This window comes from Myotis yumanensis, unplaced genomic scaffold (genome assembly GCF_028538775.1).
Source record: "Myotis yumanensis isolate MYYU_CA2020_CCGP unplaced genomic scaffold, mMyoYum1.0.hap1 SCAF_13, whole genome shotgun sequence".
Taxonomy (NCBI): domain Eukaryota; kingdom Metazoa; phylum Chordata; class Mammalia; order Chiroptera; family Vespertilionidae; genus Myotis; species Myotis yumanensis.
Genome location: NW_027223764.1, coordinates 21,644,244 through 21,658,551, shown reverse-complemented (window position 1 = coordinate 21,658,551; position 14,308 = coordinate 21,644,244). Strand labels below are relative to the sequence as shown.

The following is a 14,308-nucleotide window of genomic DNA, read 5'->3' as shown; positions in this document are numbered from 1 at the left end:
ATTAGAACTTCAAATGTATTTGATACATTATATACTGGATTTCTATTACTAAAAAGCCAGTTGGAATATGGCCTACACAAACCAAGGGTGTGTACAAAATGGAAGTAATCCCCAAGCAATAACTGTTTCCTTCCAACTCTGTCACTGATTATCTGTGCTCTGTGGGGATTTATAGATTCAGATTTGAAAGAGCTGAAAAGCCCGAGTGGGACTGCTTTTCCAAGCACGCTCTGTTGGCTTTCAAATAGAATTCCGTGTCATTGCTTCCTTGCCTTAAGCGCTTACTTATAACATTTAAAACTTTCAAATGACCTAAACTGATGAATTGGGCTAAACACACAGAATGCTGCTTTATCAGTCAAGTATTAGCAATCTTAGTTCACCAATTCTTCAGTATCAGTGGCTTTCACAACAGTTCATTTCCATTTCCTAGCACAGTGAAATAACTTAATTTTTTACTTTTGTCTTTGCACTCTTCTGTCTACAGCTCCAATAAGAATGTCAAATCAGATAGCTTTTAGAAAATACTCACAAGAGGAACTAATCATTCCTCATACTGAATTTAAATCATATAAAATTTCTGCAGTTGTATGCTTACTTTCTGATCTACTGTACCTCTAAATCTAGTCTTTCTGCATACACTTCCGATCTTTTAAAATTGTCACTTGTCTATTTAACATCTTGATTGCTAAAATATAGCTTCATAATTAAAATTTTTATGAAGATATAAAACATTAATAAATACCTGTGTTTTCATACATAACTACTCCTATTTATTATGTGTTCCAATAACTCAAGAGAATAAAGCACTAAGACACTCTAAAATCTAAACTTAAAACCCAGATGGAACTACAGTGTATAGATTACAAACAGGCTTTTCTTTCCCAGACTTCATAAACAGAAGCCCTTCGGTATGTAGCTTTTCCTGAACAAATTACATTAATACATTTTTTTCTTTTTTACATTTGTAAAAATTCAGGAAATTTTAAAATAACATTTATTTGCAAGACATTTGGCATAATGTGGATAGTACATATTTAAGAAACAAAAGCTTTACCAAAATGAATACAATTTGTGGATAAACCCTAAATAAAGTGGCTTTTGGAAGAACTGGAATTTGCAGCAACCATCTTTATAAAGAGGTCCATCCACTCTCAATGGAAAACACCCAAGCATACCATTCACTAGGTAAATACACCATTCCCATTCAGCTATCTCCACAGAATAATGAATTATAAGAGTATGGGGCTTGATTTATAGGCAAACCCAGCACAATCTAGGAGCCCAAACATGACCTACTAAAGAATGCTTCACTATCCCTCCCGCCTTTTAATTTCCACCTTTATCCTACTCTTGTACAAGGATATATATATATATATATATATATATATATATATATAGATATAGATATATATATGTGTATGTGTGTGTGTGTGTGTGTGTCAATTACTAATGGATCTAAATTTTAGGAGAAATATGCTTACAGATACAAGGGGAAAGTTAATCTTTAGTTTTTGGTTGTGTTCAAAGCATAAGTTGGGGAGTTGAGCAAATAACATTAACAAATGAGACAGATATGTAGCATTAATGAAGTGGGAAAACCCCATCCTTTAATTATTTAAATATTATTTTATTTTACTAGTCTACAGCTGAGAGCTAGGGAGCTAAACCATTTGTGAATTACATCTTCTTCAAGACACACCACACCAGCCCCTCTATGAAGTCATAAATCAGTACACAATTTCTAAAGGACTTTTCAAGGTGGATTTATATTCATTTTAATGGACCTCTTAATATAAATGGAAATTAAAAAAATGTTTTCCATGGAAGATTCCAAAAGATTTCAAACAGAGCTCAATTTAATAGAAAGAACTGGTATACCTGAAAGCAGCTAACCCACTCACTCTTTAAAAACCCTACATCTTACCTGCAACTCATGAAAAAATAAATTTCATTTTATTATAACAAAAGCTTACTGTCCAATTTGCACTCCATCAGACTATATACTGTTAGTTAGAAATATAAGCCACCATATACTGAATTTTCATTTTTCTTATAAGATCCTAAAGGTAAGTAAAAAGGAAGAGAAAATGGAAGAACCAGTGTATTACATTTAATATAACATTTTGGTATGAAGAGGATTTACCTATAACTTCTGATCAAATTTCTGTCAGCCACACTTGAGTGGTAATTTATCAAATTTTTTACCCCTTATAGTCATTACATACCACATGATAGGATGCAGAGTTTACTAATTGATAAACATATTTTGTAATGAAAACATCTTACATAACTATGAATGGCATGAGTTTCACAATAAGGTTTAAATATAGCTGTTCTGACTCTTCTAAAAATACCAATATACAGAATTATTTTAGGTGGTCATTTGCATAGCAAACTATTAAACTAGAAACTCAATGGTTCTAGGAAAACTTCACATTATGGATAGTTCCAGAAAGATGTATTCAAAATTAAAATCTCTTCTCTTAGAAAACTGTAATCTTTATTTGCTCATCCAATAGTAACCTAACCACTTTTACCCCCCACCCCCTTTACAGGGTACACCAACCTGAACAGACTTTGTGCCACAATTTCATTCAAAGGGCTTATCATTCACTTCTGACTGTACTGGATAATCTAGATGTAAGCAGGTTTGGGGATTTTAAAGTGTGAGTTCCCTGTATTAAAAAAGCATAATTTACAGTTTATTTAAAAACTGCATTCAATAATATTGCCTTTTAAAAAGATAGCTTCAAATTGCAAACACATCTAATTTCACAAAACAATTTGGTCAGGAAATTTTATTTTAACATTCTAAAGCAATAATGCTTTAGATGTTACTTAAGTGCCCCAGACAAGATTAACAAAATTAAAGGTTTCTAAATTACAAATTTAGTTCGTGTAGGAGTCTCAGAAAAGAAACAGAAGAAAACAATCCCCCCCTTCCCAAAAGAAGACACACACACATTTTGAAGAAACCCCAATGTTTCATGCAATGGTAGGCAAGATGTAAAAAGCTACCCAAATTCACACATTTCTACACCAATCAGCATCAGAAAAAAGTACTCCGTAATCAATCTGTACAACCAAATGCATTTGGGAATCTACACCTACATTACATTATTTAATGTTATATACATTTATTACCCACCCCCCTTGTTTTTAATAATTTCTTATGCAAAACCTTCATTCAAACCCAAAAAAGATGTAAGACTAACTTGGGGGGTGAGAGGGGGGAGAAAAGATAATCACTTAGGACATTTAGTTAAAATGTAGTTTATCTAAATCTCAAAATGTTTAATAAAACAAATATGTTCTCCATTTAACACTTTGCTTTCTAACTGTACAGTAAATTGCATTGTAGAGAGTACATCTCTATCTTCAGACTGTATCTTCTTTGGATGGAATTAAGATGTAACTGGAGGGTTTTGAGATAAATACATGGGAAGCTGGTCCAACTAAGATGACAGCAGATATATTACATGCAGGATTTAATATTTTTAATTCTTTCTTTTAGAAAAAAGATGCAGTTGAATTGGGGGAGAAAAATGCTCAAAAAAGAACCCAGGTTCAATATATAAAAATGTCCCACTATAGGTTGGTGATAGCAGTGAAAATAAGAGAAAATAATAATATTTCTGGAACATCATTTTTCAATAACATGGAAACACTAAGTGCTAGGAAGATTTCTATTCATGTAATTTTAGCATCCAAGTTTCCCTCTAGTCATTTTATTGGAACAAATGCTTTTAAATAAACTATTTGTCCTCTTCACTGAAGAGAGCTGGTCTATTTCATCTTTAATGAGCTAGTTTTTGGGAAGATTAGCCATGTACTGTAGTAATGCCTACTGCATAAAATCCAAGCATTTGCTGTGAACAGTTGGAGAAAGCAGTCAGTAAGAACCTAGGATCAATGGAAATAGATGTTACTTTATGCGATCCTCGAAAGATAGACCCACAAAGTACCCAGTGTTAACGCCCAAATCTCTTCTTGCGCTTTTTTTGCTGTGCAAGTTCCACACTTGTGAAAGAGAAATTGATCCAAAGTTCCAGGTTTTCTTGGGTCTCTAGTCAATTTTCACATTAGTATAGATTTTTCGGACAAAGGCACTTGTTCCCATGTAACCAATTGCTCCTGTAAAGATAAAATAAGGTTTTGAAACAAATTCATACAGAGCAATATCCATCATTTACAAACACTAAATGCCCTCTGCTCTGGAGAGTTCTTTTTTATCAAGATAATATCTTTATATTAGTATTATCTTTGAACTTATTAAAATTGTATCATTTGTTTTGCAAATCATCTGCTACTTCCATACACCAAGTTTGACCTGATATATTTTTAGAATTAAGTAACAATTTGTTAAATGAAAAGACAAAATGGGCCATGAGATTATAATTATTGATGTTAGGTGTGTTAGGTATATGGGGACTCACTACAGATAAATAAATGGCCCCTATTTTTGTGTATATTTGAAAATGTCCCACAATTAAATATTAAAAATTCAAAAAAACTTCAACAAAACAAAGCAAACTTATTTCTAATTATTTTTCAATGAACAGACATTTTTAATATGAATTAATTACATTATACTTTAAAATACTGACAATTCATTTTGAAATAGTTATATAATACAAGTCCTTACAAGTAAGAAAAAAATTTTCGGTTTTGTAAAAATTTTAACTAGAATCAAAAATTTAACTTGCATAATAACCCTAGCCAGTTTTCCTCAGTAGGTAGAGCGTCGGCCTGTGGACTAAAGGGTCCCAGTTTCGATTCCAGCCAAGGGCACATGCCCGGGTTGTGGGCTCAATCCCTCACAGTAGGGAACGTGCAGGAGGCAGCCAATCAGTAATTCTCTCTCATCATTGATGTTTCTATCTCTCTTTCTCTCTCTCCCTTCCTCTCTAAAATCAATAAAAAAAAAAAAAATTAACTCGCATAACACTAGTTCAATAATCAAATCTAATTTTCCAGACTTATAAAACACTTTTTCCCTTTGAGTGGAGATATGCTTCAAAACAAAACAGTACCAAACTAGAGAATCATTTTTCCTAATCTTACGGAAGTACCTCAAGAATAAGCTTATAAAAATACTAGAGGCCCAGCGAGCGAAATCACACAAGACCCAGACCCGCCCTGCACCAGTCCCGGCCCGAGAGAGGTGCTCCATGCACCTCCTGGCGACCGGTTGTTTGGTTGTTCCGGCCTTATGGCGTCACGACCGCAAGCCTCTTATGATACAGATGACTTTATAAGAAGAGGATAGTGAATATGCTCTCTAGAAAAGTAAATGTCTTGGGAATAATATAGAGATATACTTTAATTTTATTGTATAAAATATATTTTTATTGATTTCAGAGAAGAAGGGAAAGGGAGAGAGAGCTAGAGACATCAATGATGAGAATCACTGATTGGCTGCCTCCTACACACCCCTCACCTGGGATCGAGCTGAACCCTGACCGGGAATTGAACTGTGACCTCCAGTTCACAGGTCAATGCTCAACCACTGAGCCACACCAACCGGGCTAGAGATACACTTTTAAACTTAATTTCTTTAAAACTAAAATGCTATTCTATGCTCAAAATATAGATTATAACAATCTATTTCCCACCTTAACATACTTGCTTCCTTTTCCTACATTAAAAAAATCAACAATATTTTTCTTTCAATTGCTGATACATAACCTGATGAATATAATTCTGTATCATGATGACATCTGAGTAAGTTTCAGCCTGACTTGTTTCCCCTCTGCCCCCAAAACTGAAGGCATATACACCCACCAAAGAATAAATACTGGGACACTGCCAGCACAAGAGGCAACTGTAAATGTGCCAAGATTTTCAAGCAGCAAAATGAAATTTCAACAGGAAAAGTACTAAAAAATTTTACCTAAATTCATTCCATTTTATTTGTAAATGTCAAGATATTATCTCTCTAAGTCAAAGATCATATATCAAGTCAAGAAAAAAAAATGAAATTTTCTGCATAATCCCATTATTCTATACCTTACTGAATGGTGGTGGTAATCAAGAAAGACCTCAGATGAAATAAAGAGGAATTCTATGAGCAATATTCTGAAGACAGATGACCAATAGTACTAAAGGAACCTTCTGATTGCCTAAAAAATACATCAGGATGTTCCCAAATCTAGTTTTAACCTTCAGTTCCTATTCATCTTCCCCCCAAAGTTGGTTAACTAATAAATTATCACAAAGAAAGGTTATCACAACAGCTAAATAAACATGTGATTATAATATAGAGAAATGTCTTCCCTTATTGTCTGTGGAAATGAGTTTTACTACTTGACAATAGATGTCATTCGTACAGTGTTTGTGCACACATGATGATATACATGGTATATGTGAATGAACATATTCTTTTTTTAATTGATACAAAACATATTAGTTTCAGTTGTGCAACAGTGATCTGTTATATGTATATACTGTGAAATGATTATCACAATAATTCTATTTAACATCCACCACAATACGGTTACAAATTATTTTTCTGAGAACTTTTAGGATCTAATGTCTTTGCAACTTTCAAATATATAATACAGTATTATTAATCATAGTCACCATGCTGTACATTACACCCCCAGGACTCTGGAAGTTTGTACCTCCAACATCCACCTCTAACACCCACCAATATGGAGAAAAGATTCTTCTGGTAAAGGAAAAAAAGCAATCCTAGTACCCAAAGGGGTCCACAAATGTCATACTAGAACCTAGCTTTTAACAAGATGATTACATCTGCCTTATTCTATTACTAAAGGCGGAACTTTAAAAAAAAAAAAAAAGAAGTCAACCAGACTCTTATTTTGATGTTCCTGATCAAACAAAATGTAATTTCTTAATTTCCCATTACTATATTTTTCTGATTCTGAAACACTCAAAGATTTACTCATGATATTCCAAGATTTTCGAACTTACCACACATTATCCCCAAGGCTGTGCTAAATACCGCCATATATCCAAAGTAAAATGATGTTTGAAATAAGCCATACATCCTGAAATAAGACAAAATAAATATATAGTACATCCATTTTCATTCTCAACTTAAGGCTTTAAATGCTAGTATTTAAATGACTAGTTCTGTTTCCTAAATACAAATGAGAAAATGTCTCAACTTACTTTGTTTTGAAAAAATAGTAGTAAAAGGAATACATGTAAACATAGATTGCAGTTGATGCAGCAGAGAGAAAACTTGTCCATTGCCTAGAGGGGAAAACATAGCTCTTTAGAATGAATGGCACTGAAATGAGGATTTTAAAAAGCAAATCATTTCATTTTTAAAATCCTTTAAAATTTTGTATATTTAAAAACAAATGATGTACTTCACATTTAAATATATGAAGCTTCTCATAAAGCTTCTTCCACATCAAGCATTTTGTAAAAATATTTCTAACACGGTGACCCTCATTAATACAAAAAAAAATGACTGACACTATAACAGAAAATCTTCACCATCTTTATCTATATAATTTTTATAACTGGAAAATTCCCTATACTATCTTAAGTAGCAAGATTTTTATTCAGATCTTTTATTTCACTCAACATACTTCAAATGAAATCTTATTTTAAAACATTATGGTCCCCAAAGGTTCTTCCCAAAAGTAAGTACTCACCACCTATAGTCCTCCGCATTCAGTAGGAAGTATGTGCACACAATGGTCACACAGACAGTCACGATGCACAGGATGACCAGCACCAGCATCATGAAGCCATAGACATAGTAGATCTTATATGCCCAGAAGGATGTGAAGATGAAATACCTGAGTAAAAGGCAGAAAGACAGTTTTCTAGTCTTTATTTTAACGCTTACCCTGCTCTTGCTAAGTCTCTCATCTTAGTTCTCACTTTAATGTCAATATTTTTCTTTCATGCCAAAACCGGTTTGGCTCAGTGGATAGAGCGTCAGCCTGCGGACTGAAAGGTCCCAGGTTCGATTCCGGTCAAGGGCATGTACCTTGGTTGCGGGCACATCCCCAGTGGGAGATGTGCAGGAGGCAGCTGATCGAAGTTTCTCGCTCATCGATGTTTCTAACTCTCTATCTCTCTCCCTTCCTCTCTGTAAAAAATCAATAAAATATATTTAAAAAATATATATATATATATTTTTCTTTCAAAAACTTCCAACAATTTCCTTACCTTTTCTCATCTACTAAATACTCTCAAATTCTCTCCAAAATATTCCTGCGTAATCTTTCAAGAACAATTTTGTAGAGGTCAATGGGGGAAAAAGGAAACATATGTAATATTTTCAACAATAAAGAATTTTTTTTAAAAAGGAAATATTTGGTAGTGGGCCATTTATGTCAAATCAAACAATGAATTAGAAGCTTAAAGGAGTAAAATGTGGGGAAAAAACAATAGCTAAAAATTCGTATTTGTAAAAAAGTCAATTCCCTCACTCTTTCACTTTTTTTTTCTAAATGCAACATTACTAAAGAAATGTATGTTGTATTTTATAAAATATCCTATTAAGCTAAAAACTAGGTTTGATAGAATAATAATGTATATAAAATTAGGGGTGAGGGGAGAAACTAGGACAAGAAAGACTAAAGAAGTTTTATGCTATCTTCAGAGGACAGTAGGAGAAAGGGTATTAAGATTCCACTAAAGATCTGAAATGAAGATAGAACACTGTCACCACCCCAGAAACTCACCCTTATGCCTTTGTAATGACCTCCACCTTTACCCTGGGCAGTACCCACTTTGCCACCTAAGCCTACAACCCTAAACATGATAGTATAATTTTACCCGGGTTTTCTATTTACATGAAAGAAATCACACATTGTAAAAAAGAAAAAGGTTTTACACTAAGAAAAAGACCCTTCATTCTAATTCCATTGCCCTAGTCTTCATTCAATTAGAAGGGGTATCTTCTAGTCTCTTTTCTTTTTCTTGTTCTCTTGTATTAATTCATTTGTTCATCATTCACTCTCTCAGGATACTTACAGACCCCCACCCTATTTCAGGGAAGCAGTGAGAACAGAACTATGAAGACAACACAGCCTCCACCCTCAGGGAGAGTACTGATCAGAGGGACACCAGGGAAGGGGCAATCGTGATGCACTGTGACACATGCTCTGTCAATGCACCAGAGGGGCGAGAGTAAACGAGAAGAATCAGCTAAGGCATGTGTAGGATGGAACGTGAGAGAAAGGGGGTCGGGGGAGCAAAAAGACTGTTCCATGTATAGAAACAGCAAAGGCAAAGGTTCACAAATGAGAAAATTCACTGTATTTTGAAAAACTCAAAGATCAGTGTGGCTAGAACTTCAACTGAAGGGGTGAAAGCTAAGAGATGAACGTGAACAGGGCCAGATCCTATATCATGAAGATCCTTATTGGCCTTGTTATGGAATTTGGAGTTACCTCAATGAAAACAAGAGTCTTTAGCAAAGAAGTGACATGATCAGACTGATACCTTAAAAAGATCACTTTGACCACCAAGGGCAGAATGGCACGGTATGCAGGAGGTCAAAACAGAGGTTAAAGATACAGCGAAAGGCTAGCTAATGGAACAAAGTACCTGAGAAAGCAGGAAGAAATGTGAGCCAGAAGGAACTGAGGTTGGGGATAGGAGGGGAAAAACAGTCGGTGGTCAAGACAGGGTGAGGACACAAAGCAGTATCAGATGTAAAGGACAGAAGTTCCTGAACCAGCTGTATTAAACCACTAGCTAAAGTGACACACATACCAATCCAATCCCTCGTCAAGGTACTGACACAGCTGGTACGTGAGCCCAAATCTATGTCAGTTGTACTTGTTAGTGTAATTAGACAATTTAGTTAATGTCACATAAGCCAATAAACGTAAGAGCTCAAAGGATGTGTGATTTCTAAAAATTATTTTAAATGCTTTGGAAAAATTCAATACGGTGAGTTGCTAAAAAACAGTTATAAAATTAAGTGTGGGTGAGGTGACTATAAAAGATTGGGGGACAAATGTTCAAATCTAGGATTCTGCACTTAGAATGCTTCAGACAGGTCTTTATGTTGTTCTTCCTACACTTTAAAAAGGCTGGAAAATACACAAGATGTATTATGAAGGTCAAAGGAAAAATGACAGAAACACCAACTAGATACAAATCAAAGAAAAGACTTTGGATTTAAACATTTTTTTAAAAATTCAGTGAAGAATGTACCTTTATTTGTTTTAAGTTAAAATAAAATGTTATGTATGTATCTTTCTTTATAATTCCCTTACATGAGGCAACTTTATCAATTAACCAATTATTAGATCCAATCATGTTTGTTAAGGAGGCATCCCCTGTACAGGAGAGAATCAGCAGTGGTGCAGCTAACAGGAAACGTGTAAAGGAATTTTGAGTAGTTACAATGACTGGCATTTCGTGGGCAGGGGCCAGAGGTGTAGGACTGCAGTTCTTGAGAAAGTGTCATACATAGCACTGCCTTGCCTAAAATGCCAGCACATTCACATCAAGAAACACTGGAACACAGGCAGAGAAAAGAAAGGCTTACATTTTGCAATGGTAACCAAGCATGCAGTTGTGAAGCATGGTAACTGGGCACAAGGTGGCATACCTCTCCCCTCCCACCACCACCCCCAACTCCCAACCGCGCCCCCCCCCCCCCCCCCCCCCGCCGCCCCCCGAGAACACACATATTTCCTAGCACGCCTGCAGGTCTCTATGGAAGAAAACTAGGAATGACTATGCCTCCAAAGATGTCAGGATAGTCTGACTGGTAGTTAATGGTTTGCCTAGTTCTCTGGACACCCAAAAATATTTTAAAAATACATTAAACACCAGTAATTCCTTAAATTGTGCTTATGACCAAAAGCTGGTCTAGCATTCTCTAGCATGCATGCTTTGATTTCTAAGATTTCTTATAGAATGAGAGGTCTAGAATATAATGTAAAATAAGTATAAACTTCATCTGAATATTTCAGAACAGAGCAAAAAACTACTTTTAGATAGATACATAGACCCCTTTCTGGAAGCCATGGAATTAATAGACTAACTCTGATGCTTTCCCATCCTACCCTAACTCCTATATTCTCTAATTACAATTAAATCCCTCAAAGCATAAATACATTGCCAAAACTTACATTTCAATGAAGATTGAGCCAAAAGGTAAAATTCCTCCCAAGCAAACAATAACTGCTGGCTCCATAAACCTGGAAAATATTAAAATTAACATTAAAGTTCTAGCATGATTTTATGTTATATAAAACCTGATAACAGAAAGATGCTTGGTACTTAAAAATCTAAATGATAGAAACAAATCAGTAAAAGAAAAATTAAAATACAAAGAGGTACAACACAGAGGTGGGACTTCAAATTAGTTCTAGAACAGAGTCAAAATTCTTTCCATCACTAAAGGCTGAGATAAGAATTTAGAAAACACAACTTTTTTTTTTTTTTTTAAATATATTTTATTGATTTTTTACAGAGAGGAAGGGAGAGAGATAGAGAGTTAGAAACATCGATGAGAGAGAAACATCGATCAGCTGCCTCCTGCACATCTCCTACTGGGGATGTGCCTGCAACCCAGGTACATGCCCTTGACCGGAATCGAACCTGGGACCTTTCAGTCTGCAGGCTGATGCTCTATCCACTGAGCCAAACCGGTTTCGGCAGAAACACAACTTCTTGCCAGTGAAACAACTCTAAGTCTTAAGATCCCTATCTCAATAATGTTTCCCAAACTGTGGCCTTGCCATTCCTTTGCTCAGTCTTTCATTGGTATAGTAATTCCTTTTGCTATGAATTATACCATGAAGACATTATGAGTTCTGCATTATAATGAAGACAAAGAATGAAAAAATTAAATTTCAAACCTCATTTATTCACTCAAAAAACATTTTACTATTTGCAATTGGTAATTCTCTACCTGGAATGCCTTATCTTGTCTCACACTTCCCTGCAAATATTAGCTTAAGTGTCCCTGTAACACCTTCTCTAAGTCTCCCAGGAAGAGGAGAGTCCTTCCACTATCCTTTGAATATAACCCCCCCACAGCAGTTAACACACTATACTGTGCCTGTCTAATGACATACATATCATACCTCACTGGACCATAAACTCTGGCAGGCAGAAGCTATTCAGCTAGGTATTCCCAGTGCCCAGCAGTACCTGGCACATAAATGGTACTAAACTAATATCTCTGGAATGAACAAACTAAAAAACTGAGAGGAAAATAAAAGAATTTGAGAGCTGGAAAAACTTAAAAATCATTTAATTTAGTCTTCTTTCCTCATTTTATAGAAAGTCAAGACCTATAGAGGTTAAAAATAATTTTCCCAGCCCTGGCCAGTGTAGCTCAGTGGTAGAGCATCGGCTCTTGGACCAAAGGGTATCAGGTTCAATCCCTGGTCAAGGTCATGTATCTGGGTTGCAGGTTTGTTCCCCAGGGGGCACGTGTGGGAGGCAACCAATGGATGTGTCTCTCTCACATTGATGTGCCCCGCTCCCCCCCTCTCTTTCTCCCCCTCCCTCCCTTCCATTCTTTCTAAAAATCAATTAAAAAAAAAAATCCTCGGGTAAGGTTTAACAAAAAACAAAACAAAACAAAAATCTGCCCAAGATGATACAGTGAGAGCCAGATCTAGTCTTCAGATTTTGGTTCCCATGTGTCTATATAAAGCAAAAGAAAATACACACAAGCCTTCCTACACCTAAATTTAATCCATGGTTGACAAGGTCATGTGTTGTCCTTCCTCTCCTTCATTAGCCCTAGTGACCTAGAGAACCGTTTTGATTTCTGACTATGCTTTTCCTTTAAACTTATCCTCCCCAGTAAGAGGTGAACATCAGGATATCAATGGGCCTCAACAATCAAATTTGAAAAATATAGTTGAGTTATAAAACAGACTAGAAAATTCTCTTAAGACCAATCTTAGAAAAACTTCCCCAGTAATAGGTGAACATCAAGATATCAACGAGCCTTAACAATCAAATCTTTAAAATATAGCTGAGTTAAAAAACAGACTAGAAAATTCTCATAAGCCTAATCTAAAAAGAACAAGGATAATTACTAAGACTAGCACAGATGACTCTCCTTTAAACTATAGAAGCTATTTTATTCAGCCTTTCTTTCTATAAATGTCTACATTCCTCCAAGTCTACAAAACATTGTATAAGTACCTGAATATGTTACATTTATAATGTGGGCAATAGGAACAGAGGGTTCAATATATAACCTTATTATGAATATGTAGTCTTCTGTACAGCAAATCTTATGAGCTGGGGAATGTAATAAATGTACAGTTAACACTCTCCTATTTTTATAGTAAGTAAGAATTAGGGAAAAAAGAATGCTGAACAGAATAAATCAATTTAATAAATATTAAATTTAATATTATATTAATTATATATAATATTCAGCTTACTAATTTTAAGAGGAAAAATATATAAATGTTGAGTTCACATTATAATTACAAGAATTAGAAATATAAAGATATTAGTGGCATCTCATTTTATGTCTAAAATTTGAAAAAGTACAAATCATCTCAAATTAAAAATCATCAAGAATCATATTTTGAAGGCTGATTGGTCTATTAAACTGTAAACTATGTTTACTCTGTTGCAATTGAAGGTCTCTTCATCTGTTAAGCAAAAATACTTGTCATCTTTTGTCAGGATTAATTTTGAATTATAGGAGGGCCTCAAGAACATAGCTTGTGCATACAATGTGACAGAATGTATTTGAGAGATTCTATGTATCCCAGAAATGAAGATAAAGACCGCAAGTCAGTAAACTACAATCGGTCTCAACCCTAATTCATCTCTCATTTGGTAGGATATATCTGGCTCTAAGTGTATACCAGTATTGTTTAGAATAATAAATAACCACAAAGGAAAATCAAATGATGAGGCATTGGCAAACTTTTTCTGTAAAGGTTCAGATAGTAAATACTTCAGGTTTTGCAAGTGATAGGGTCTCTGATATAACTTTCTCAACTCTAATGCTGCATTGTAAAAGCAATCAGGGACAATATGTGAACGAACAGGCATGTTCCAACAAGGCTTACTGTAATAAAAACAGCAGAAAGTCAAATTAGGCCTGTAGACTGCAGTTATACAACTGTTGCAGCTTTAATTCTCACCCACCCTTACACACAGTATACTTATCAAAGCATTTGACTTATCTGTAAATGGCACCAATATTCAGAAACTGAAATAAGGATAAAATGTATTACTATTTCTAACAAATAGGTTAAAGGAAAATGTAAAAAGACAAATTAAGTCAAAACTTAAGATAGTCATTCTTATAAAACAATCCAGTTCCAAAAGTTGCATACATATAACAGCCTTAACAACTTCCATATTG

At 34.8% G+C, this 14,308-nt stretch overlaps 1 protein-coding gene across 1 annotated transcript in view; it reads right to left on the bottom strand.

Moving 5' to 3' along the window:
• Nucleotides 1-980: 980 nt before the first annotated feature.
• The window catches only part of TM9SF3 (transmembrane 9 superfamily member 3), a 45,456-nt gene continuing 32,128 nt past the window's right edge, over nt 981-14,308 (bottom strand). Inside the window, exons 11-15 of the mRNA XM_070432601.1 lie at nt 11,085-11,153; nt 7,635-7,781; nt 7,141-7,224; nt 6,940-7,016; nt 981-4,137 (exon numbers count right to left, since the gene is read on the bottom strand). Coding sequence (XP_070288702.1) covers nt 4,070-4,137; nt 6,940-7,016; nt 7,141-7,224; nt 7,635-7,781; nt 11,085-11,153 — 445 coding nt within the window. The 3' untranslated portion in view covers nt 981-4,069. The remainder of the gene's footprint in view (nt 4,138-6,939; nt 7,017-7,140; nt 7,225-7,634; nt 7,782-11,084; nt 11,154-14,308) is intronic.